Raw genomic sequence first — 23,030 nt, 5'->3', positions numbered from 1 at the left:
ATTGTAGGCAGAGAATTAAAAAAGAACCCTTATCTGATCTTTGATCTGTGCTGGCTTGTAATTTCTATGTCAGGGGTTAATTAACCCCCTGAAACTTTATGGGATTTCCTCATGTCCATGGCTTGCTTGCTTTTCTGGGATCAGAGCCATTTGAGAATTGAAAAAAGAGAAAATCACTTCTAAGCAATCTTCTGTCTGCCTTTATTTTTGGTCCTCTTCTCCCTTCCCCCAGCTTCCTATACCACATGTTTGCCTCATCTAAGATATACTGAGACCTGTCATTTAAAAGGAAATCCACCCTATCTTCAACACTCCATATTCAAGTTGATAACCCCATGTTAAATATCCATTTATACTCTTTTAGACAGGGAAGTTCTGATTCTTTGGACTTTGGTTCAAAGCAATTGTTAGGAGTGGATTTTATTCTCAAAATCTCAGTACATTTGTAGACACTAAGATAACATCATCCCACTTGAATAAAATGTCTAAGTCCATAGGAGATGACAAGTGAGATCATCAAACTCTTTACTCACCACAGTTCTTTTCGTCACTGCCATCAACACAGTCCTCGTCCCCGTCACATTTCCACAACAGAGTAATACAGCGGCCATTCGTGCACTGGAATTGGGAGGATTCACATTTGGTTTTTCTCCCTAGAATCAGAAGGGAACACTAAGCAAAGCGAAGATAGAAGGGTGCTAAGTTAGAGATGCAAGTTACCCAAAACCCATGGACAGGGGCTCTCTCAGGTTAGCTGCAGACTCAGCAAGCTGCAACAGTCTAGGGGCCAGAGTTGGGTGGGTCTTGGAGCAGTGACTGACAGTAACTGACTTCTTAACTGGGCACATGGTGAGACAAAACACTAGATTTCCCAGCCTCTCTTGCGGTGAGGCATAGCCAAGGGACTAAGTTCTGGCTAAGGAAATGGAAATGGTATATATGGCTTTTATGAAACATTAAAAGGACAGAGGATCCATTTTCCTTCCCTTTATTCCTTTCTGTTTCCTAAAAACTGGGCACAGTGGCTGGAATAGTGATTTTGGGCAAATGGAGCCAGACCAAGACAGAAGGAACCTGGATTGTCCAGATACCACAAGCGGCATCACATCTGCCCCGGGCTCATTTCTCTCACTTGTTTAAGCCATTTGTGTAGCTACAATCACACAGCCAAATCCTAATGCTTTAATGGCATTTCTTGCCCACATCCATACTATTACTCATGAATAATGTTCCTATTATAAGCAAAGTAAAGGAGATTTAGAAAGGGCAGCAAGAAGAGGGTAAAACAGAGGTTTAATATATGGTTCCTCATCTTAGAAATTGAGGTCTAATTGCAAAAAAAAAACACATGTTTACAAAACAGCTCCAAGATAAGATAAAAGTAACAAGAAAGTATAGTCAAGAGGCAAAGGGAGATCATTTCTAATTTAGTGATGAGAGAAAAGGAAAGTGAGGTAGTGCTGCAGACCTGGATTCTATTTCTCTGAACCTCATTTTCCTATGCTGAATATACGGATACTTAATTCACATAATGTATGAACTAAGACTTGTAAGTAGGGTACTTAGTTTTGTGCCTGGCACGGGACAACTAATATTCAGGTGATTCCTATCATTAGCAGTTCTGTCCTTTTGGAGGATGTGATCTCTAAAAAAGGAACAGATCTGGTCACTTCAAGCAAATATTCTGCAAATATTTGAGAAAACCAGTGGAATCACATAGTTTCTGCAGATGACTTAGGGAAGGTTTCCAAGCAGAAAGCCTTCCGATTCCCTGCCACCTTTCAGCATTTGCAGCTGTGGCATGCTGGCATAAGAACTGATACTACAGCGACAAGCACAGACTGGAACGCTTGTGTTATGCATACAATACTCTAGTTGGTCTCCTTAGTATCAGCTACTCCCTGCTGTCTGGGAGCACTCTGTGCTTTGTGACTAATTTGCTGAGAGATCAAAATTTGGCCCAAGTCAAGATTACCTATGGGTGTGGTTACATTCTTACATATTAAATATATTGCTTTAAAAACTGCTTCTATTAATACTACTCTGTTCTTAAGAGTCTAGTTAAACCAGGACCCATCTACAAAGCAGTATGGTTGAATGACACTTCTTACCTACATTTCATAATACTTACGCATTCCCCTTAGCAATATTTTATTGGTTGCAAGATGCTAGAGATTTAGAAGGGGAACAAGAAGAGGGAAGAGATTGTTGTCAGGAAGTATCACCTGTTTATCTTTATGCTGCTAAACCCAGTATGAGGTACCTAGCTGCTTCTGTCCCTTGCCCCATCACCAATGGATTCTCAATATAGTCTGCATATTCTCAGTGCTGGGGGGACGTGTTCCAGGGGCCATTTGCTGTAGTTCTATAACCTCACTACTTTTGAGGATGGTAAGAGTGGTAAGAATCTTCTTTGAGGACTTTATTAGAAAAAGCAGAAAAAGAACAATTTGCAGTCAGAGAACATAGGTATAAATATACTTAGGGAAAAAAACGGGTTGCAGTTAGGATACAGTGAAGGCTGAAAGGCTCTGAATTTTTTAAAGGTTTTAGTTAACAAAGGTTGTGAAGTCAAAATGAGATAAAAGCACTGGTATCTACATAGTCAAAACAGGAAACTTGTAATGGGACTTGGATGGGGACCTAAACACAGAGGTCAAATGATGGTTTTTCACTTCAGGGTTAGGTACCCAAAAGAAGACCTCCTTCAAAATGAGTTTTGAAGCTGCAGATTTTATAAACACCCAAACTGGCCTAGGATTAAATACGGGCATACAGCTTCCTAAGGCTGATATTTAGTCCATTACCACCTTGAAGAGGGTATCTGAATTTAGCTACAGCTGTTGATTACAATAGTAATCAATTGTATTAAAATCTTGGCAACTCTGCCTCAAGAGTCTATATTGAGTAGGCTCAGGACAGATAGAGCATTTTCTACTAAGAAAATATCCTAAGACAAAAAGGAGTTTCATTTCTACCTTTTATTATTTCTGATATTTCCATCTCACCCAAGCTCCTGCCTGATCGTTGTAAAGCTGTGTTTTGCCACCGCAGGCACAGACACTCCATCAGAGGAGCAACTGGCGTTGGGAGTACAATGTGCCGCTAAAACATCCCCGCTTGCTGGAAAGAGTGAGAGCGGGGTGGGGGTGGGAAGGGAAGCTGGCTTTATAAAGGACCCTTTAAAGAGAGGCAAATAAAGACCTTAAGCTTTATGGCTATGCCTCTTAGTTTCCTAGTTTCCTAAGCACTTTGTTTTGAGAGATTGCTGCTGGGCAGAAAATGCTCCCTAGTTTTGTTTAATTCTCTGCTTCATGCAGAGCAGGAGAACTCAGACACTAAGTCCAATGCTGAGACCCCAGTCATCTGACTGCAACACTTTAAGTTTTCTGTTCAAGTTTTAAAAAGGTTCTGCCTTTCCACCTCTAGTGCTCAACGGGACTGCTGCTGTACCCAGCTCCAGAATTGAGAGCACCAAATGAGTTAAGGAGCTTTTGGTTCCTGAAGCTTTTGGGATTATAGGATTGTGAACCTGTAGTCTATTTCCATCCATGAAAGTTAAGTCTTGGGTTCGGCATTATACTTTCATAAAGCGAACAAGTTGAGCTTAAAATCATCTACACCTGAGGTTCTTTTAATTCTTAGATTAAGCTAAAGCCAACAACACCTCAAAAAACTACCTTGGAAGTAGAAGCGCTAGGTACTTATCCCAGGGTCTGTCTGCTCAGAAAGGTGAGAAATTGGGATAAAATGCAATTTTTAACAGGTTCCTCAAAGCCATGGGGTTTCACATGAATGGCTTAGGGCCAGAGGGGTGGGTGAAGTGGGGGGAAAAGGCCATAACAGCAGGGGCTCTGTGTGTTCTCAGCCAAGAAGGCTTTCTTTCGAATATTAGATTTCTGTGTAAGAATTAGAAAAGGGTTCTATTGCTTTAAGAAATTAAACTGTCTGGCTTTCCTTCTAGCTCTGATATTTAGAATGCATATTTCTGTTCCTTTGGGTCAAGAGGTTGGAAGTCACTTGTGCCTACTCGCTTATGTGGCTATTTAAATTTGTAATGAATGAATTCCCAAAGTGTCGAAGAATTACTCACTTTTACTATCGCTTAGAGAGATGGAATCAGACTATGCAAACTTACGTCAAGGCGCCCGTGTCCCAGGAGCCTTGCTTACCTAAATTGTTAACGTTGCTACCCAGACATGTTGGCAGTTCACTGGCTCCAAGAAACTCGGGGTTTTTAATGCATATGGAAGTCAGCCTGCTGTTGTCTAATTGTCCCTGCAAGGGTTAATATGGGAGAACAATACGTAAGCTTCAGTAAAAACACTGTACAGACCTTACAGTACATACCGAGCCTTCAAGAGGGGCTACAAATTTCCCTGCTGGGCTCTGAGCAGCACCGTGGCAGGAGTGCTCCAACATGCATGCCCAGAATAGAGAGACGGTGTCTCTGAGTATCAGGCTCAGAGTGTGCTTCAACCTGCACAGAGGGGCTCATGCTGCCACACTGCTGGGGCCACCAGGACCAAGCACTTACATCTCTCGTGCCCTTCCTCATTGCTTGAGCACAGAGGTGTTATCATCTGCTGGAATTTCTTCCGTCTGTTTGTTTTGGCACTTCTGGGGCCACCAAGGGCATTTATTTTTAGTCCAGTTCACTTTCACTGCCTGCCACTTTAATGCCAATCTTTCTATTCATAGGCTAAAACTCCTTTTAGGACAAGCAGATTTCTGAGTCAGCAAAGAAGTTTTCCTAGGGGGAAGGAGGTTCACAAGAGGCAAAGTACCACAACAGAGGTGCCAAGGGAGAGGTTCTGAGCTGTCAGGCATAAAGTTGTGTTCTGGCCTTAAAGTCAGCCTCTGAAGCACTGCAAGAACCAGTTTAGGGGCCACTAAATGCTGTTGAATATGTAGCTTGATTCTTTTGATCACTGAAATAAGTGAATTTTACAGCTGACAACTGTCAGTGTTTTCCTTTATATTGGATTGAGAAGATCTTAAGAATCATGGATAAATAAGTAGATGATTTTTGTTGTTGCCCCAGCACTGTCCTAAGACTTCATGTCTCTTAACTTTTAAAATTCTCAATCCTACATGGTTGACACTATTATTCCCCTTTTACAGATCAGGAAACCTGTTCAGTGAAGGGAAGTACAGTAACTTGCCCAAGATCACCATGGGCAGAGCTGTGATTTGAACCCAGGCACTCTGGCTCCAGATACTGTGCTACTGAGCATTCAAATAAACTAGAGTGCCCAACTCAGGACTATGTGTTTCTAGAATATTCTGTTGACTTGGAATTTAGGTAAAGAGCCAACTTCAATTAATCCAGTTAAGTAGATGTTTCCATTTGTCAAGATGAACTCTCATAATACAGCCTTATTGTTGAGATAGAGCCCTGCGCTTCCCCTTCCTCATTCTAATAATAATAAAAAAAAAATGCTGCTAGAATTTTCTCAGTGGGTCTTCTTCCAGAAGGATTATGGTTCTTGGTTTTCTTGTCTAGGGCACACTGGTCGAGTCAGAGCAAAGACCCTCCACCTGATATACTTGGAAGTTAGCTTCTATGGGTGGTAAACTAAGTCAGTTGTCCTCAAGTTCTAGGTATGTATCAGAATCCCCTGAAAGGCTTGTTAAAACCCAGAATGCTGGAGCCCAGGCCAGAGATTCTGATTCAGTAAATTTAGGGTGGGGCCTAAGTTTGCATTTCTAAAGAGTTAATCTTGACACTGCTAGTTTCAGACCCTACTTTGAGAACCACTAAGGTTAAGAAGCTATGATTCTACCCATAATGGAAGTGGCTATTTCATTTTCAGGGTTTTAAGATATACTATTAAATATTAACCCCCATATGCCCTCACATCTATCCCTGGATGGGCACAGGAGATAAATGCCAATCTCTTACAACAGACATCACGGTGACAACCTGAGCAAAGCCTACTATGTAGGTAAAATTTATTTGGATGTCTTAATAGGCATGTACAATAAAGAGGTTCTTCTAAAATCTGTCCTCCCCTCCCAGTTTACTCTGTTTTTGGTCCATCACTTACTCTAAATCAACAGTCTAAAAATGAGCCCAGATTGGCCTCTATCCTGACATTTGGCCATTAAGCTCTGACCATATTCAAGTCCCCATCTTTCACTTAATCTAAATTTAAGTCTCTTGTTTATTTGCCTCCAGGCTGCCACATTCTCTGCCCAAATCAAGATGGTGATTCATTCAAGCAACCTAGAATGGCCAGAATTGCCAAGAATGGGATCACTTCCTGGTTTCTCACTGTCCCGAGGATTGAGTGTAAGTTCCCTACCGATTTTCCTTAGACTTTTCCCTGTCTGCCACCACCACCATCTGCTCCGGTTATACTGGCTGACCTAACAGCTTCAAGGGGACGCCCTCAACTCCCCACGCCTTTGCCCTCCCGTGTAGCTGCTTTGTCTTGGTTTGCTCGTGTTACCCCTGGTTTACTTACCCAACAGGAGGGGCTCAGATGGTATTCTTGAATGAGGCCCTCGATGCCTTTTTTGGCAGAGGTAGGTATGGTCTGGCTACTTTCTCATAGTCCCTGTCACACAGCCATTATGCACTGTGATGCATTTGGCTACCCATTTCCACCTTTAGACACAGAGATTCCCTAAGGCAGGGCCTGCAATTTGTCTCTGTAATTCAGGACCTGGGGCCTGACATCCAAAGATTCTCTAAGCACTAGTTAGTAGTATTGGATGTATCAGTTGATTCACTGGTTCACTAATAAAGCTGGTCTGAACTAGAGACTTTTGTCAAAACATTCTTCTCAGCTTTTCTGAAATTGAAGCCAAGTGTGACCAGTTGTTTTACTAGCTAGAATACTTTGAAAGACTATAAGCTACAAAGGCTCTTGTTCCCTATGCCTATGAGGGTATGTTCACCTTGTATTTATAGCACTTTTTCATTTAAAAACAGTGCATCTTTCCACACTTGTCCATCAGAATGAGTGTGTCAGTGTGGGTATGTTGGCCTCATTTCCATGTCAGTAGAGCGGTTCTGACAGCAGCAGCTAACTGGTAAGGTTAAGAGTTTGATATATTAGACCCAGATTTTACTTCTGACATATTTCAATGCTCTTTGGTAATGTTGGCAGCAATCCATGGTTGCTTGAATCACATCACTTTTGTAAGACCTTCTGCTGAGATTAAATAGTTTCTGGCTTTGTCATATTAAAGTCTAAATTCTTGGTGATTTTAGGAAAACTTCATAAGCTATAACCCAGGTAGCATGTGAGAATTCCAGCAATCCTCAGCTGCTATCTGCCTCTTTCACGATTTAAGTCTTAAACACCAGATCTGCTCACTCCTATTCAGAGCTTCTATTCCAGGCTGTCTTTGGATTATTGATTTCCCAGTGTGGCTGCCCCACTAGATTAAGTGCCATGAAGGATGGGACCAATGCTGTGGTCACCGTGTCCCCCATGCCTGGTGCCATATGGTAGGTGCTCAGTAGATGTACTTCAAGTGGTTTCAAGCAGATGTACGAAGACGATCGGCAGCAATCTACAACCTATAGATCCATTAATAACTCAGATCTTGGGAAGGCTTTCTTAAGAAAATGAAAGATAAGAGGCAGTCAATAAAATAGGAACCTGTTTACTCACAGTATGGGGGGGGCAATATTGAGTTATAACAAGTGAAGTAACTTGCAAATGTTGTCTATCACCAAGGCTTTCTCATCTCCCTTGCCTGGCTCCTAGCCAGCAGTGCCCACCCAGATACCCTGAGGTGGCAAAATCAGCCACAATCCAGAAGCCCTGTTTTATAATTTCTCCCCCCTCCAACGTTATCTCTTTAATACAAGGCCATGCATACTCCTTCCACCACTCATAGAGCACCTCTAAGATACAAAGCAGGCAAAAGATTTCTAAGCAAACAATAAGAATTTCTATACTTACTCTCACAGCACCTAGCAGCCATTGTTTTTCTTAATTTACAGCCTCAAAAATAACTAGCAGGCCCAAGTTTTCATAGGAGCTTTGTGCAAAGGGAAAAGTGCTAAATTTAAGATATAGGTTGAGCATCACTAATGCAAAAACCCCAAATCTGAAATTTTCCAAAATCCAAAACTTTTTGGGTGCTGACATGATGACACAAGTAGAACATTCCACATCTGACCTCACGTGGTGGGTCACAGTCAAAATGCAGCCAAAACACAGTCAAAACTTTGTTTCATGCATAAAATTATTACAAATATTGTATAAAATTACCTTCATGCTATATTTATAAAGTATATGTGAAACAAATAAATATCATGTTTAGACTTGGATCCCATCCCCAAGATACTGCATTATGTATATGCAAGTATTCTAACCCTGAAAAAAAATCCAAAATCCACAGAACATGTCTGGTCCCAAGCATTTTGGATAAGGGATACTCAACCTGTATCACCTGCCATCTCGTTTGGTTCCTAGTGTTTAGAGTTTATGTTGCAAGGCAACAGAGGAGCTTAGCAAAGAGACGCCGATTTAGATTAGAAAATGCACAGAGTAAAACTGAGTTGATTTTCACTTACAAAGTCAGATGCTCTTCAACTTTGCCCCTTGTCCTCAGAAAAGCTATCAGTCCCCAGATTTCCTAGCCAAAAACTCTTCAGTTAGGGGAAAAATTACCTCTGGACCACTTACTTTCACTCAGCAAGTACATCGTACCCACAACCTCAGCAGAAGGTATTTATGGACTGTTTGGCTTGAAAGTAGTCTGTCATGGTGTGGCCTAACTATTCTCTTGAGATTAATTTGTAAGGGAAAAAACTAAGCAATTTTGAATTTATAAACTAATCATGTGGAGGGCAGCTGTATTAGCCCACCAAGAGAAGCTCTCATTTATGATGAGCATCATTATAGACCTTATCATAACCTTTCAATGCACTGAATTTCTTACAGGCTAGTATGTGAAGGTGGCTTTCCAAAGGAAGGTCAGTATCCAAAGTGAATGTAATCATGATTTTAAATCATGCAGGCAACTGCCTCGATTTAATCACTATGCCTTCTACTGAAAAGAACAACTTTACAGTCTGTGAGAAATACAAAATGGTTTAGATATTTAATATGAATTACCTGTATTCTTAGGCTGTGTGCCAAGTCTTCTGGATTTTGGATCAAAACCTGAAGCCATATGGCTGGGTACTATCTGTTCCCTTGACCTTATGGCCATGTTTTATTCTAGGAGTTCCTGTTAAGTCTTAGTCTGATATCCCTCCTGGAATAGAAGGGGCTTGTAACTGCTTTTCACCTCTTCCAGAATTGTAATAAAACTACTCAAGTGAAGGCAAGCTTATGATTACTCAATTTCACAAAAAGTAGAAACACCTGGATCAGGTCTTCACTTCTTTCGAGCATATAGGCTGTCACCTTTGCTAGCAATGTTTAGCATTTGAATATGCAGTTTGTACTGAAGTTTTAACATGTTTCAGCTCTATTGAACTTGACCTTCATACGTGCTTTAGGTACCTGGGGATGCAGGTAATAAAGGCAAGGAATCAAAATGCCACATGAAATGGGCAAGAGGGCAATTTAAGGAACAAAGGTGTTCCAGACTTCAAGAAGCTGCCACTGCCAATGAGGGCTTGTCTGGTGACCCTCCTTTAAAGAGTCCTTGTTCACATGTTCAGTTTTTGATAAGGATTATCATCATCATATCTTCCTTTGGTGCTATCTGGGTAAGTCAGGTTTGTTTTCCCCTTGCCTTCCAGTTTCCTACCTCCAGGTCTATTGGTACTACCACTAACACCAACCCACTTCCCACAATGGGAGAAGTTTCTTTCTACTCTTTTGCTAGTTGCTGGCTATATCTGATTAGCTCCCACAAAACCTTGGTTCTTCTAAACTCTGGCATTAAAGAATATACAGTAGTCCAGATCTTAATCTTGAATCCCCAGGCTGGAGAAAAATGTTTCCAAGAACCTCCAGGTCTTTTACAATCAGGTGTACTAACTTCTCGTTAGCCTTACTTGAGCTCCTTGTCAGAGTCTTGGTGCACACTTGCTCTATCCTACAGTTTTGGGCCAGCACCATGTGATGGTGGAGAGAAAGGGTAAGTGTAGAAGGTCTGGGGCCAGAAAGTCAGTCCACATGCTCTGGGACTTTGAACTTAAGACGGAAGCCAGTCTGGGTTGGCTTAGAGTTAGTATCTGCCTCAGCCAACTCCAAATTTCCTCCAGTTCCTAAAGAACTTCCTTCCCTTTGAAGAATTTGCATGGGCTTCTGCTTTCCACTGTTTAGGGTATGCCACATATTTCACATGTGACAAAGGGGAGCAAACAAAGAAGATCCTCACCTGCCTAATACAAGGTGACCAGAGGGCTTTGGCTAACTCATTTCAACAGTTTAGGTGCATTCCTAGCATTCTGCAGGGTAAGGTTAACCTCTAATGGAAAGTTATTATATCTTAAATTCCAAGACTACGAAAGGACATGCAGCAAAAATGAAACTTTTCTCTCATCTCGCTAGATAATCATCAGTAGTTTATGATATACCTCTGTTTTGAAATGTTACAAAAAGCATAATGCGAGTCATGACACTGTTTGGAGAAGTCGCTTAGTAAGTTAGTATTACTCGTCCATTAATGATTAATGTTAGCGTCTGCAAACTCCTGTAAGCAGGGCTTTTCTAGGCCCTTAGGCTTGTTCTACATCGGGTCCCGTCTTCACTACACGCTCGTCTTTTTCGAAGAGTGCAGGCGGGAGAAAGCCTTTGAAAAAACAGCCCGTTGGAACCTGTCGGTCTTTTACTTTCCCTTAAAGATAACACTTCTCAGGCTGCTAAATTACGAGCCCGCGGAGCCACGTGACCGCCCTAAACGTGACCGGACCGCCAGCCAATCGCAGAGGGCAGAAAAGCCAGTCCCAGCTTCACACGCTCCGGACAGTCGGAACTAAAGGGCAGGGCGCACTCGGAGACGTAAAAACCCCAACTATTGCCCGAGAGGCTTCTTGACCACATACTTTAAAGTTTGCTCTCACTTCAGGAGACACGTGACTGGAGACAGGCGGGCCTCCTAAGCCACCGGGCGACAGGAGCTAGGGACTCTGGAGGATTTAGAGCTGGGGCAGCTTTCTGTCCTAGTTCCCTAGAGCTGGCAAGCGAGCCCCTCGGTGTCTCGTCTTGAGGTCACTTTTGGGACCCGCCAGCGTTCTGACGGAACCCTCTTAGGAGGGCTTTCTGTCGCCGGCCCGGGAAAGTTCTGAGGCTCTACGTGGGAGAGTGGCTGAAGACGGGTCAGGGCTCCCAGGCCCAGTGCGGCAGACTCTGGGGACTCGACAAGACACCACCTCCCTCCCCAACAAGACACAGCCGCACACCAGCTCCCGCGCTACTCCTTTGATCTATTGTTTAGAATGAAGGCTAATTACACCCGCTAGATTAGGACTCGATTCCTCTCGAGGAAACGTCACGGGGAACAAGAGTCGGCAAACTAACCTGGTTAAGTCTGCGTTCCACTCCCCTCCCCGCTCAGCTACGCGGGAGACCCGAGCGGCTTCCGAAGGCGGCCAGAGGGGTGGAAATGGGGCGGGGGGCAAGCACTCAGAGGGGAGTCCCGTTTCAAGCCACACTCCTCCTCTAACCTGCACGCCGGAGAGACAGCCCCGCACCCGAGGGAGTCGCAGTCTGGGTGCGCAGGCTGCGCACTTCTCCCGGCTCCGCGGAGCCTCCCGGCTGCCGCCCACCGAACGTGCGCCCAATCACGGCCGCGGGAGGACTCCCTGCCCCGGCCCGCACCTGGCGCCCCGCGTCCCCGAGGCACCCACCTTCGCCCACCGTCCGCTCCCACCCTCGCCGAGATCCGAGGGGCGCGCCCCGGGCTGCCGCGCACGTCTGGGCCCTCTGCCTGCTTCCTAACACTCCGCCTGGCAGAGGCGGCAGAACCATTGTTCAATGGCTCAGAAGCTCACATTCCCCAGTCACTGTCAAAGGGGAGAAAAAACGAGGCAAAGCAGTGGCTTTAGGGGAAGGGGTGTAAGGGAATGAAGACTAGTTCAGGTGAGGCTTTAGGACACCCCGAACCTCACTGTCCCCCATGCCGGGCTTCCTTTAGCTCGGCGCTGACAGCTCAGAGGCGCCACCAGGGTGGGGAGGGAAAGGCGGCGAGGAGAGCGGAGAGGCGCCTTCTAGGAGGGGGGTGGGCAAAAGGAGACCCGCGCCTCGGGTCCCCGGTAGCCCAGGCTGGGTCCCGGTGCCCCGCGGAGGGGCGCGTCCTCACTCACCGGATCCGGTGGCGCCGCTCTCCCGGGGCGCCCAGCACAGCGCGAGCAGCAGCCAGAGCGCCCAGCGCGCGGACGTGCCCATGGTGCCCGCCTGGATGGTGCCGCCGCCGTTCGCTCCGCACAACAAGTTACCAGCCCTTCGGAAAGGAGGAAGGAGGTGGGGGCGGGGAGGGGGAAGGGGGAGAAGGAGGGGGAAGGAGTTAGGGGGGAGAAGGGAGCGAGGAAGAAGAGAGCACCCCCTCCCCTACAACTTGCTCAATCTCCTCCCCACCAGCCAACCCACCACCCACCTCCCCGGGCTGCAGCAGCAGTGCAAGCCGAGCCTGCGGGCATAAAATAATGCAGGCGCTGCAGAGGAGAGGAGAGGAGAGGAGAGAGCAGGGGAGGGGAGAGGAGAGAGAGGGGGTGGGGAGCCAAGAGCAGAGGAGAAGACAGAAGAGAGAGGAGCCGGCTGTGGAGCACCCACCCTGGCGGCGGCTGGAGCACGGGGTGAGCAGCCGGGAGGGGGAAGGAGGGGGAGTGGTCAGCTGGGGGGGGGGCGGCGAGCGCAGCGGCTCCAGCCCTCCTTCCCCTACGCGTTCTTCTTTCTTGCGCCGGGCAGCCTGGTGCCTGCGCCGGGGGTGTGCGAGTGTGAGCGTGCGTGAGTGGCAGTGGCCGTGGCCGCCGCCGCCACCCGGACTGCTCCAGGGGCCCGGCAGCTCCGCGCGTCCGCCGGAGGCGCACGGGGGCCCGGGGCGGCCGCTGGTTGGCTCACGCACCGCCCTCGCCTCCAATCCCCGGTGCCTGTCCTAATTTCCTGATCCAAGGAACCTGCCGCCGCAGCAGCTGTGCGCTCCCTACAGTCATTACTGTACCCTCCCGGCAGCCGCCAACAGTAAAATGCAGCAGCAGCAGTTACCGCTGATGCAACTATCGAGGCTATTGCCTCCGCCTCCCCACTAACGGGGCTTGCAGCCGGGGGTGCACTTGCAGCTTCCAGGCAACAAGCGTCTCTCTACCACCCTCTCCTGCGCCCCTAAGAGAGGCTGGTAGGTAGCATCTTCCTCGGGCCTCCTTGCTCCACCCAGAAAGTGATGAAGAGGAGGGGGTCCAAACGTTTGGGCAGCTCTGATGTGGGGTTCGGGATGCCTGTCTCAATCGCACGCTGAGATGCCATTTTGATAAAAATTAAATGTGTCTTTAAGTGTGTGTGTGTGAGAGAGAGAGAGAAAACCCGGGGTTGTGGCTTGTCCTCTGTAATAGAACAAGACTAAAATAACCCAGTCTGGGATGAGGAGGGAAATTGCTAGCGCAGCTTTGCATTCTCTCATCAACGATTATAGTTAATTGCTAATTGCACAAAATGATAGTTTGAGGACCTGTAATTAAAAGCTTAACCTTTTCTTGTTTGGGAGAGGGGGACCCAGTAGGTTTATTCTTCTTGATAGACTTTGTAACGTTCAATTACAAGACTTAAAGAAAAAAGGAAGCAAAGGCAAGACTCAGAAAGGATTGATTCTTGTTTTGCGCCTGACAGTACCTGAGCCTATAATTTCCTTTGTATATAGTTTAGTTTTGTTGCACACTTAGCCCTGGTGGAAGTGCAATGTCTGCTGTGGTCTGTTAAGCATCTAACCAGAGTGGGAGAATTCGCTGAGTATTTCACCTTCTTAAATAAAAGATAGATATATATACACACATGTAAATGTATATATAAAGTTTTCAATCTTGAATGACTGAAACTTGCCATATTTCAATAATATGTTCTGACTCTATTCTATTGGTGATCTGAGGAGTGGTGAGTACTGCCTAGCTACATCCTCCTGGGCATTTGTCAAGGCTAGCCATCAGATGGGATGTTTATTAGGAACTTGCTATATCCAGGAAAGAGGAGAGAAAATTCTGAGTCAGCATACATTGTGGTGGGGCCATAGAATATCCGGATTGTGACTGCTAAACATGAAGGGGCTCAACTCTTAAGCATGGATGGTGGTTCTGAATGCTATTTTGGAATGCTGTTTTGCCTGCCCTGTGTTTATGTGGGTGATACAAACTGCAGCAGCCACACACATACAGTGAAACAACTGCAGTGTGGTTTATGACACTTAGTAGTGAAGATGCATGCTGGTGTTAGTCATCTAACAGTCATTGAGATGTGATGGTAAAACCTTAGATGCACGATGTCATCAATTTTCTTGGGGTTCTGAAAGGCCATCTGATGAGCTGTGTCACTTTACAGAAGAGGAAAGGGGATGGATGGAATCAGTATGAAAAGGTACAGCATTAATAAACAGCTGTGTGGCTGGATTTTAATATTTTACTCAGAGATAAATGTAGAGTACAAGGTAAACATTGATATGGCATAATAAGACTTATCTTTGGCAAACATGTGTTGTGATTTCTATTTCTCCCCCAAAGGATATAAATAAACTGTTAGTGAACTTAGCTGCAGCTTGGTGTTCAATCCTGTAGCTTTTTTGCTGAATCAAAAGGAAGCATAACTTTTGGTTCCATCTCTGATTGGCTAACTTCGGAAAAATCACTGTGCCTCCCTGTGCCTGCCTTCTGACTTATACAATAAACACAAAACCAACCTACATAATATCAAATTGCTCTATGGCCTCAAGGACTAGCTCTTTGCAAAGTGTTGATTATTAGAAGAAACAGATCATAAGGAGGAATATATTTGATTAAGATAGAAAGTAATGAATAGCTAAAAAGATACATTGATCATAAGCAGATATTGATGTGGCTAAACTACCTGGGCTCGGAGAGGTTGACAGTACTGGATCCTGGATGCCTTCAGGTAAATGCATACATGGTCCCATTCACTCCCACAGTCCACCACATTCATGTATGTGTTGAAGCAACACTCGTTGAGCATCTCTGGGTAGCAGGCATTGTGCAAAGCAGTAGGCACGTAGAGACACTTATCCGAAGAAGCCCAGCCTCTGGTGGGGGAGACAGAGAAGTGTGCAATTATAGTACCCCATATACAGCACTGATCAAAAGTTGCCCGAGATGCTATAAGATTACAGAGAAGGAGCAGCTAATGTGGCTGTGAGATAAGGGTATCAGAAATGGCTTGCCAGAGGGTTTGTCTCTGAGCTGAGTATACTCGTCACTTTTACCAACTTATTTGAATTCTTCCTTCTTTTGGGCATATGGTAGGATTTGCACTCCCTGGCTCCCTGATAGTTGGGTGGGGTTGAAAGACTAACTTTGACTAATTATTTGTGAGCCTAAGTTACAGGGTGCCACTTCCAGACTGGAGCATTTAATTGCGAGTGTGAGACCCTCTCTTTTTGTGTGCAGTGACAAGAAATGTTCAAGAGGTGGCTGCTTCATTAGCCCGGGTCTCTGAATGACTAGATAGATGCATTCAGAGCTATTCGTCTGAGTAGCTCCCTGCAGCCTACATGTCTCTGGCAATGGCCCCGTAGAGTAGAGATAACCAGCTGGGGCCCACAGGCCAAATCTAGCCAGTGGCCTGTGTTTGTATGACCTTCAAATAGGAATGATTTTTCTGTTTTTAAAGGGTTATATATAAAATACAAAGAAGGAATCATGCAACAGAGGCTATATGTTGCCCACAAAGGTGAAAATATTTACCATCTGGCCCTTTAAAGAAAAAACTTGCCAACGCCTGACTTAAGCGAATGAGAAATAAATCTTTGTTGTCTTCCTCTACTAAGATTTTGTTACCTCAGCATAACCTGGCATTAACCTGACTGATACACTGGGTGAAGAAAGAAGGGGGACCATGGTGAACAGAGGGAACAGAGGCAAAAGAGCAGCATGTGCTCAAGGCATTGCCAGGGGTTCAGGATGGTTCAAGGGTGGGATTCAAGTGAACTAATGGTGAGAAGTAAGGCTGAAAAAGAAAAGCAAGCATCCCCACAAAGCATAGATTGATGAACTAATACAGTTTGGGGGAGAATGATCTACTAGCTTACTCCAAAATCATTTCACTGACCCTCTCTTGCTTAACATTTTTATCAATAATTTGCCTTACACATAAAAAAACAAGTTATCAAGTTTTCAAATAACCAGACAATTGCAAGATTATTTTGTAACTGTCTGGAGGTCAATTTGCTAAAATATGTCAGAGCCTTTTACGATTTTACTTACTCTTTCACTCATGGTTTCTCTTCCTCAGGAAATAATCTTGAATGCTTGCAAAGACCTAACTACATACACGTTAATTATAACAAAATATTTAGGAAACTGTGAATGTCGAACAATAGACCATTAAATAAACTGTGGTACATTTGCATTGATGACTGTATTTCCAGTGACCAGCACAATGCTATGCAGTTTGTGGGTGTTTAAAAAAAAAAATCAAATAAAATTTGAATGAAGTGAGGAAAAAAATCAAACTAAGAAAAAAAAAAAAAGACAGGCAAAGACTCGGTTAAGTGGAGCCTTGGCTGTCATGCTAACACTACTTTGGATTTTGTCCTATGAACCATGTTCACTTGTGACAGATTTTGATCCAAGGCCTGACATTCAGTTTCTTTTGGAAAGATCATTGTGACAATGGTATGAAAAATGACTTATTTGGGGGAGTGGAGTAGACTAAGACTAGAGAAAGAAAAAATTAGCTAGCGTCCCTGGTAGTGAGGGAGTAAATTAAAGAAAGGAGAGGAAGAAGCTACTATTTGCATAGTCAGAAATGTTCATATAATTCTTTCATGAGATTTCTCTCCTCAGTCCTTTAGCTTTATCTCTTTGAACAGTGTTTGCCAAACATGCATTATCTCTACGTGTCACTGGTGATGTCTGCTTAAAGTACAGATTCCCAGGACCCTCCCTTGGAGATCCTGATGCAGTACGTCGAGGGTAGAGCCCGGGAATCTGTACGTGTAACCCTATTTCAGCTGATTCTCAGGATTAGTCATGATTATGAAACTGTTTTGGAGAATGCCTTCTTCAATGAAGTGTTAATTGCAAAGCAGTTTTTACTTCTGTCAAACGTATGTAAATATATTTGTCCAGTTTCTCCTAAGGAAGTGGGTTAGAACCATAGAAGATGCTAAGGTTCATGCTTGTCATTTTCTTTTCTTCAAATGAAAGAAAATTTATTATTTAGACTAATAAATATGGGCATCAGAAGTAATCTGCAAACCACTTGCTAGTTGCACTGATCATTGTGTTTTCTACCCTACAGCCTCAGCATAGAAAGTAAGATGTGAAATAAGCTGTCCCCTTCTGGAGCATTTCGATGGTAACTTCCCAGGCCACCATTCCATCATTTTCTAGTTGTGTGACAGGTCAGAGGAATGAATAGGATTCACCCCCTTCTCAGCTCCATGGGCAAGACCTGATGGTCTAAATCAGTCAGTCTTAAATTTTAGCTTCTATCAGAATCACCTGGAAGGCTTGTTAAAACACGGATTGCTGGGCCCCTCCCCCAGAGTTTCTGATTCAGTAGATCTGGGGTAAGGCCCAAGAATTTGCATTTTTAACAAGTTCCAGGTGATGTTGATGCTGCTGGTCAGGATACACACTTTGAGAACCACTGTTCTAAAGCCATTGGCATAACTCCTGTCCTCAACCACTGTGATTGGTTGAGGGGCCTCCACCTGTTAATGTGTGGCTGCCTTCTGGCCACTCCCACTGGATGCTTCAGTGCTAAGCACGCGTCTCAAGCTAGTCCAGCTGTAGTGAGGCTCAGGACTTTTGCTTGGGGCTTGTGCTTAGTTAGAAAGGTCCTGTCTTCTAAGTAATGTGCTATGTGGACATAAGGCCAGACTGCTCTTGCCATTTTACCTCCATGAAGGAAGCCAATGTGAAGAGGAAACCAACTCATGGAGGAGAGGAAACTAAGGGAATCAGAAACAGCAACCAAACTTGTGAGCCCGACCCCAGGTCAGCTTGTCCTGAAAGCTGCCATTCTATGGGGCTTCTCACTTATCTGAGCCAATCAATTCTCTTTGTTCCTTAAGTCAGTTTAGATTGAGCTGCTTTCTTTTACTTGCTACCTAACTGATAGAGGAGCTTACTGTAAAGCAATGGGCAAAACTCCACATGTGGCCACCAGTGGAGAACACATGCCCAACCCCTCCTGAAGGGTATTTAGAAGAGGAATACAGGCATTAGTGAGGCCTGTCGTCAACAACTGCTTTCTTGTGCATCCTGGCCAAGTCAACTCCCCACCCCCACCTCAACCGCAAATGCTGAGTGTAGACTTATCATAAATGAACCCTGATTACAATCTAGTAAGAACAAATTTTTTGAAATCCCAAGGTCAAAGATGATTTTGCAAACTGCTTTTGAATAATTTCAGAAAGTAAAACTATGGCCAAATGTAAAAATGGCTTATGGCTGGAGAGAAACTCCTAAATGGATTGAGTATGAAAACAGACTCCTGGTTCTCACTGGGAGCAATTTTGCCACACCCTCTAACCCCCCAGTGAACATTTGCCAATGTCTTGAGATGTTTTTAATTGTCATGCCTGGGGGAGAAGTGTTATACTACTGGCATTTAGTGGGTAGAGGCCAGAGATGCTGCTGAACATCCTCTAGTGCACAGAGCAATCTCTACAACAACAAGTTATCCAGTCCAAAATGTCAGTGGTGCCACAGTGAAGACATCCTGGGCTAGACTTTTGAGAATTTAGATGACTCTGTAATGCATGGGCTTTTTATATGGGGCAAGGTAGAGAGACATTATTTAGGACTTGGGTGGCCTAATAGAAAGTTGTGGATCTCAGGACAAAGAAAGGACAAATTAGGTTTTGTTCAGTCAATGACAGATGTGAATGCCCTGTCAGAGGAGGCAATGGGTAGATTTACAGACCTGGGAGATGTAAAGTAAATTGCAAGTACTTTACACTTTAAGTTGAAGTAGGTAAATATAGGACAATATAGGGCTGTATTGTGAGCTCATTAGTGTCCTTTATTTTGCAAAGTGTGGGGTTTTGTTTCCTTTTTTTTTTTAATGTGGGAATGAGGTGCTGGGCCACTTACTTTCTGGAAACTGATAATTAATTCTTATGATTCTGGCTCCAAATTTGATTGTTCTCATTTGTCATAAATGCAATTTACAGGAGGTTTTGGAATATAGTGCTATAGCATTTAAAACACTCTTACAACGGGAGTTTCTATAGAAATGAGGGAATTGTGGCTCCTACTGAGCTAGCTAAGCGTAGATTACTCATTAGGACATAAGAATTTTAATTTGCAAAGTATGAGTCATGCAGCAAGTTCTTTAAGTGTGTACCATTTCACCATGATAATTCCATTTTTGAATTTTTAGGAATTTTGTAGAAGTGGATAGTTGATGTATCCAACGTTTTCTTACTTGATTATGTGTGAGGTTTAAATTTGTATTGGTGCTGCTCATATTCCTTGAAGGGCTGCATTTCTGAATAAATATGCCTCCTTCCAGACTGGCTTTCCAGGAGGGTTTTGTCCTAGCATCTCATTGTTTTAGAAACACATTTATGAGGAGTTCTAATGCTGATAACGACCCTATCTGGAGAGTAGAGGGAAGGCCTGGTTTTAGTGTTATATAATAGATTTTAAAACTGCAAGTAATTCAGAATTGTTGGAGGACAGAATGGCTTACGGTGGGAGGAGATGCCAGAGAGGTAGGCAAGTTCTCTTAAGGAAGGTATTTGTATATTTGGATTTTTATCCCAAAAGCATTTAGCAAGCTGTTGAAGTTTTGTTTGTTTTTTCTTTTTCTTTTTTCTTTTTTTTTTAGACACAGGGTCTTGCTCTGTCGCCCACAGTGGAGTGCAGTGACCTGATCATAGCATATCGTAACCTCAAATTCCTGGGTCAAGCCCTCAGCTTCCGAAGTAGCTGGGATTATAGGTGCATGCCACCACACCTGGCTATTTTAATAATATCTCTTATTTTTTATAGAGATGAGGTTTCGCTATGTTGCCCAGGCTGGCTGTGAACTCCTGACCTCAGGTGATCCTCCTGCCTCAGCCTCCCAAAGTGCAGGGCTTATAGGCATAAGCCACCACACCTGGACCATTGAAGGTTGTTGATAAAGAGATGATGGGAGTGGATGTGGGTATTTAGAAATATGACTATCTGAGAAGGTGATTGTTTCTGTATGAGATCCAGAGGGCACCCATGTGGTACCTGAAAACCTTTGTGCACTGAATCAGTGCATTCAGGCAGTGCTGGTTAATGGTTAAGAGAGTGGGTGCTGGAGCCAGCCTTCCTGGGTTCAAAGCCTAGCTCTGGCACGTACTAGCTATAAAATCCTAGGCAAATTATTTAACCTCTCTTTATACCTCAGCTTTTTCACCTGAAAAATGGGGATAACAAAGCACCCACTTATAAGGATTCAATGTATTCATACAAATAGAGCACTTAAAACAGTGCCTGGCATGTAATACATGCCCAGTAATTGTTCCCTGTTATTGTTAATAATAATGACATTTGTCATTGCTGTGATGATGATAATGAGGATGATGATCAGTAGCTCCAATTTAACAGAGAGGCAAAAACATTTCAGGTGTGGGCCCAGGATTTAAACGATATGAGGCTGTGTTTCTCGACCCTAACTACATATTAAAATCTCCTGGGGAGCTTTTAAGACTATCAACACCAGAACAGCTCCACTCCAGGCCAATTGAATAACAGTGTCCGGGAGTGGGGCCTGGGTGTGAGCATTTTTAATCATCCCTGGTGAGTCTAATGTGCATTCTGATGGTGACTCACCTGGTGTCAAGCCTGAAGCTCTGGCCCCCAGATAGTGTAGAAGGAAAGCCCAGTAGTAAGGTTTGAATGAGTCTGCACCCTTAGGAGACAGGGATGTCGTGGCGACTGTTGCACAAGAACCAAATGCAATTCCTCTGCTTGTGTTCTGGAACAGCCTCCCAGGCCTCGCTTTGTACATCCTGCTCCTGGCCCAGTATCTCACATCCAGCTAGATTTTTCAGCTGTAAGAGAGCCAAGGACCATGGGAGGTCAGAAGCTGGGCACAGCCAGACCAATCTCATGCCCTTACAAATCAATCTAGCAACAAGGTCTTGTTAAGCACCTTCTGTGGGACCAGCAGCATGCCAAGTGACTGGAGGGCAGCAACCAGATAGTGATGGGGCTGCTCTTGGGGAGTGAGTCCTTATTGTTTCATTTGCCTTTTCTGTGGGAGCCAAAACTTAGGCTTGTTTAAGTGGTAATTGACAGTCCTTTCTTCTAAGGAAGTTACTCTTGGATTTGCTGCCAATAGGAAGTGTATTATTTCTTAGAGCACTATAGCATTCATTTATCGAGTGCCCACTCAATTATGAGGCATGACAGAGTTTGCCATCTAAAAGAGGAAAGACCACTTAATGATTCCTAGAGTCAGAAGTCTGGAATAAATGGATAGACAGATCAAAGAGTTAAGGAGCTTCCATTGTAATTGGAGAAGCTCTTTTAGCAGGAGCTGGATCTTCCGCTGCTGAAATCTTAAAGGAGCCCTGAATGAGTTGTGTGGGAGAGAAAATATGTTTTTGAACATAAAGGAATAGTGATTTTCAGCTGTTTGTCTCATAGGATAACAAGATGCAGGCTGTGGTTGTTTTGCTAAACCATAGTGGGAGCAGATTTAAGACCTGGTAGATTGGAATTCTATTTCCCCCCCACCCCAGGAGAAACTGAACTCTCATAGAACATATGTTTATGACAGTAATATTTAGGTCTCATTGTTTTTCTAAATGACAATCCTTGCATGTGAGGGAAATAAGAAGAGTCACCCTCTGGGAGAGGTTTCCTTGTAGAGTTGAAGGATGGTTCATGGTTATTGACCCAAACTGAAAGACAATTGATGGTTAATGACCCAAATGAGACCTTGTTCAAAATTGACTTGCGTCCGGGCGCGGTGGCTCACGCCTGTAATCCTAGCACTCTGGGAGGCCGAGGTGGGCGAATCGTTTGAGCTCAGGAGTTCGAGACCAGCCTGAGCAAGAGCGAGACCCCATCTCTACTAAAAATAGAAGAAATTATATGGACAGCTAAAAATATATATAGAAAAAATTAGCCGGGCATGGTGGTGCATGCCTGTAGTCCCAGCTACTCGGGAGGCTGAGACAGGAGGATCCCTTGAGCTCAGGAGTTTGAGGTTGCTGTGAGCTAGGCTGACGCCACGGCACTCACTCTAGCCTGGGCAACAGAGTGAGACTCTGTCTCAAAAAAAAAAAAAAATTGACTTGGGTTTGTTTTGGGAAGAAGATAATGAGAGGCCATTTGGAAGAAAAGATCAGAGGTCTCACTGTCGATAGAGATGGAAGGGGGAATATTGGGATTGGGATGGGGGGTCTTGGGAAATGAGACATACCTGAGACTGTTATTGACTCTGATATTTGCCTTTTACATTCTCAGCCATAACACCACAATATCACCAATATCCTTCTTTGCAATCAAAACTTACATCTTTCTTGCTAAAAGAAGTACTTTGAAGGCAAAAATTATGGTTTAAATACTTGTAGGGCCTACCACATTTGTGGAATTGAATTGGAATATGGGAAGAGATCTTTTAATCAGGTTCCCTTGGTGGGAATACCTTCCAGGGAATACTCATTCCAAGGAGGATGGATCATCGTTTAGTTTTCCCTCTTTACATTTCTTCCTTCCTCCCTTCGTCAGGGACTTCAAGAAACAACAAAGAGGAGATGGAGAGAGAGTTGGCTGACATAAAGACCGCTCAGATACTCAACAAAAAAATCTATGAAGGTCATGGAAGATCTCTTCTTCCCTTTGAAGTGACTTCATAGACCTTGCCTGGCTAGAGAGACAGATTTCTAAATGTGAAACAAACAAACAAAAAAAATGATTGCTATGTCTTACATAGTATGAGAAGAATGCCTTTCTT

General features: G+C 44.2%; 1 protein-coding gene across 2 annotated transcripts in view; it reads right to left on the bottom strand.

Annotated features, from left to right (window-relative positions):
• Window positions 1-12,361, bottom strand: part of VLDLR (very low density lipoprotein receptor) — a 29,446-nt gene extending 17,085 nt beyond the window's left edge. For both annotated transcript variants that reach the window (XM_069474171.1, XM_069474172.1), the window contains exons 1-2: window positions 12,230-12,361; window positions 534-653 (exon numbers count right to left, since the gene is read on the bottom strand). In XM_069474171.1, the coding sequence (XP_069330272.1) occupies window positions 534-653; window positions 12,230-12,311 (202 nt within the window). In that variant the 5' untranslated portion in view covers window positions 12,312-12,361. The remainder of the gene's footprint in view (window positions 1-533; window positions 654-12,229) is intronic.
• Window positions 12,362-23,030: the final 10,669 nt, after the last annotated feature.

Source organism: Eulemur rufifrons, chromosome 7 (assembly GCF_041146395.1).
Source record: "Eulemur rufifrons isolate Redbay chromosome 7, OSU_ERuf_1, whole genome shotgun sequence".
In the NCBI taxonomy this organism is placed as follows: Eukaryota; Metazoa; Chordata; class Mammalia; order Primates; family Lemuridae; genus Eulemur; species Eulemur rufifrons.
Note: the sequence above shows the minus strand (reverse complement) of the source record. Positions and strands in the feature narration are given on the sequence as shown.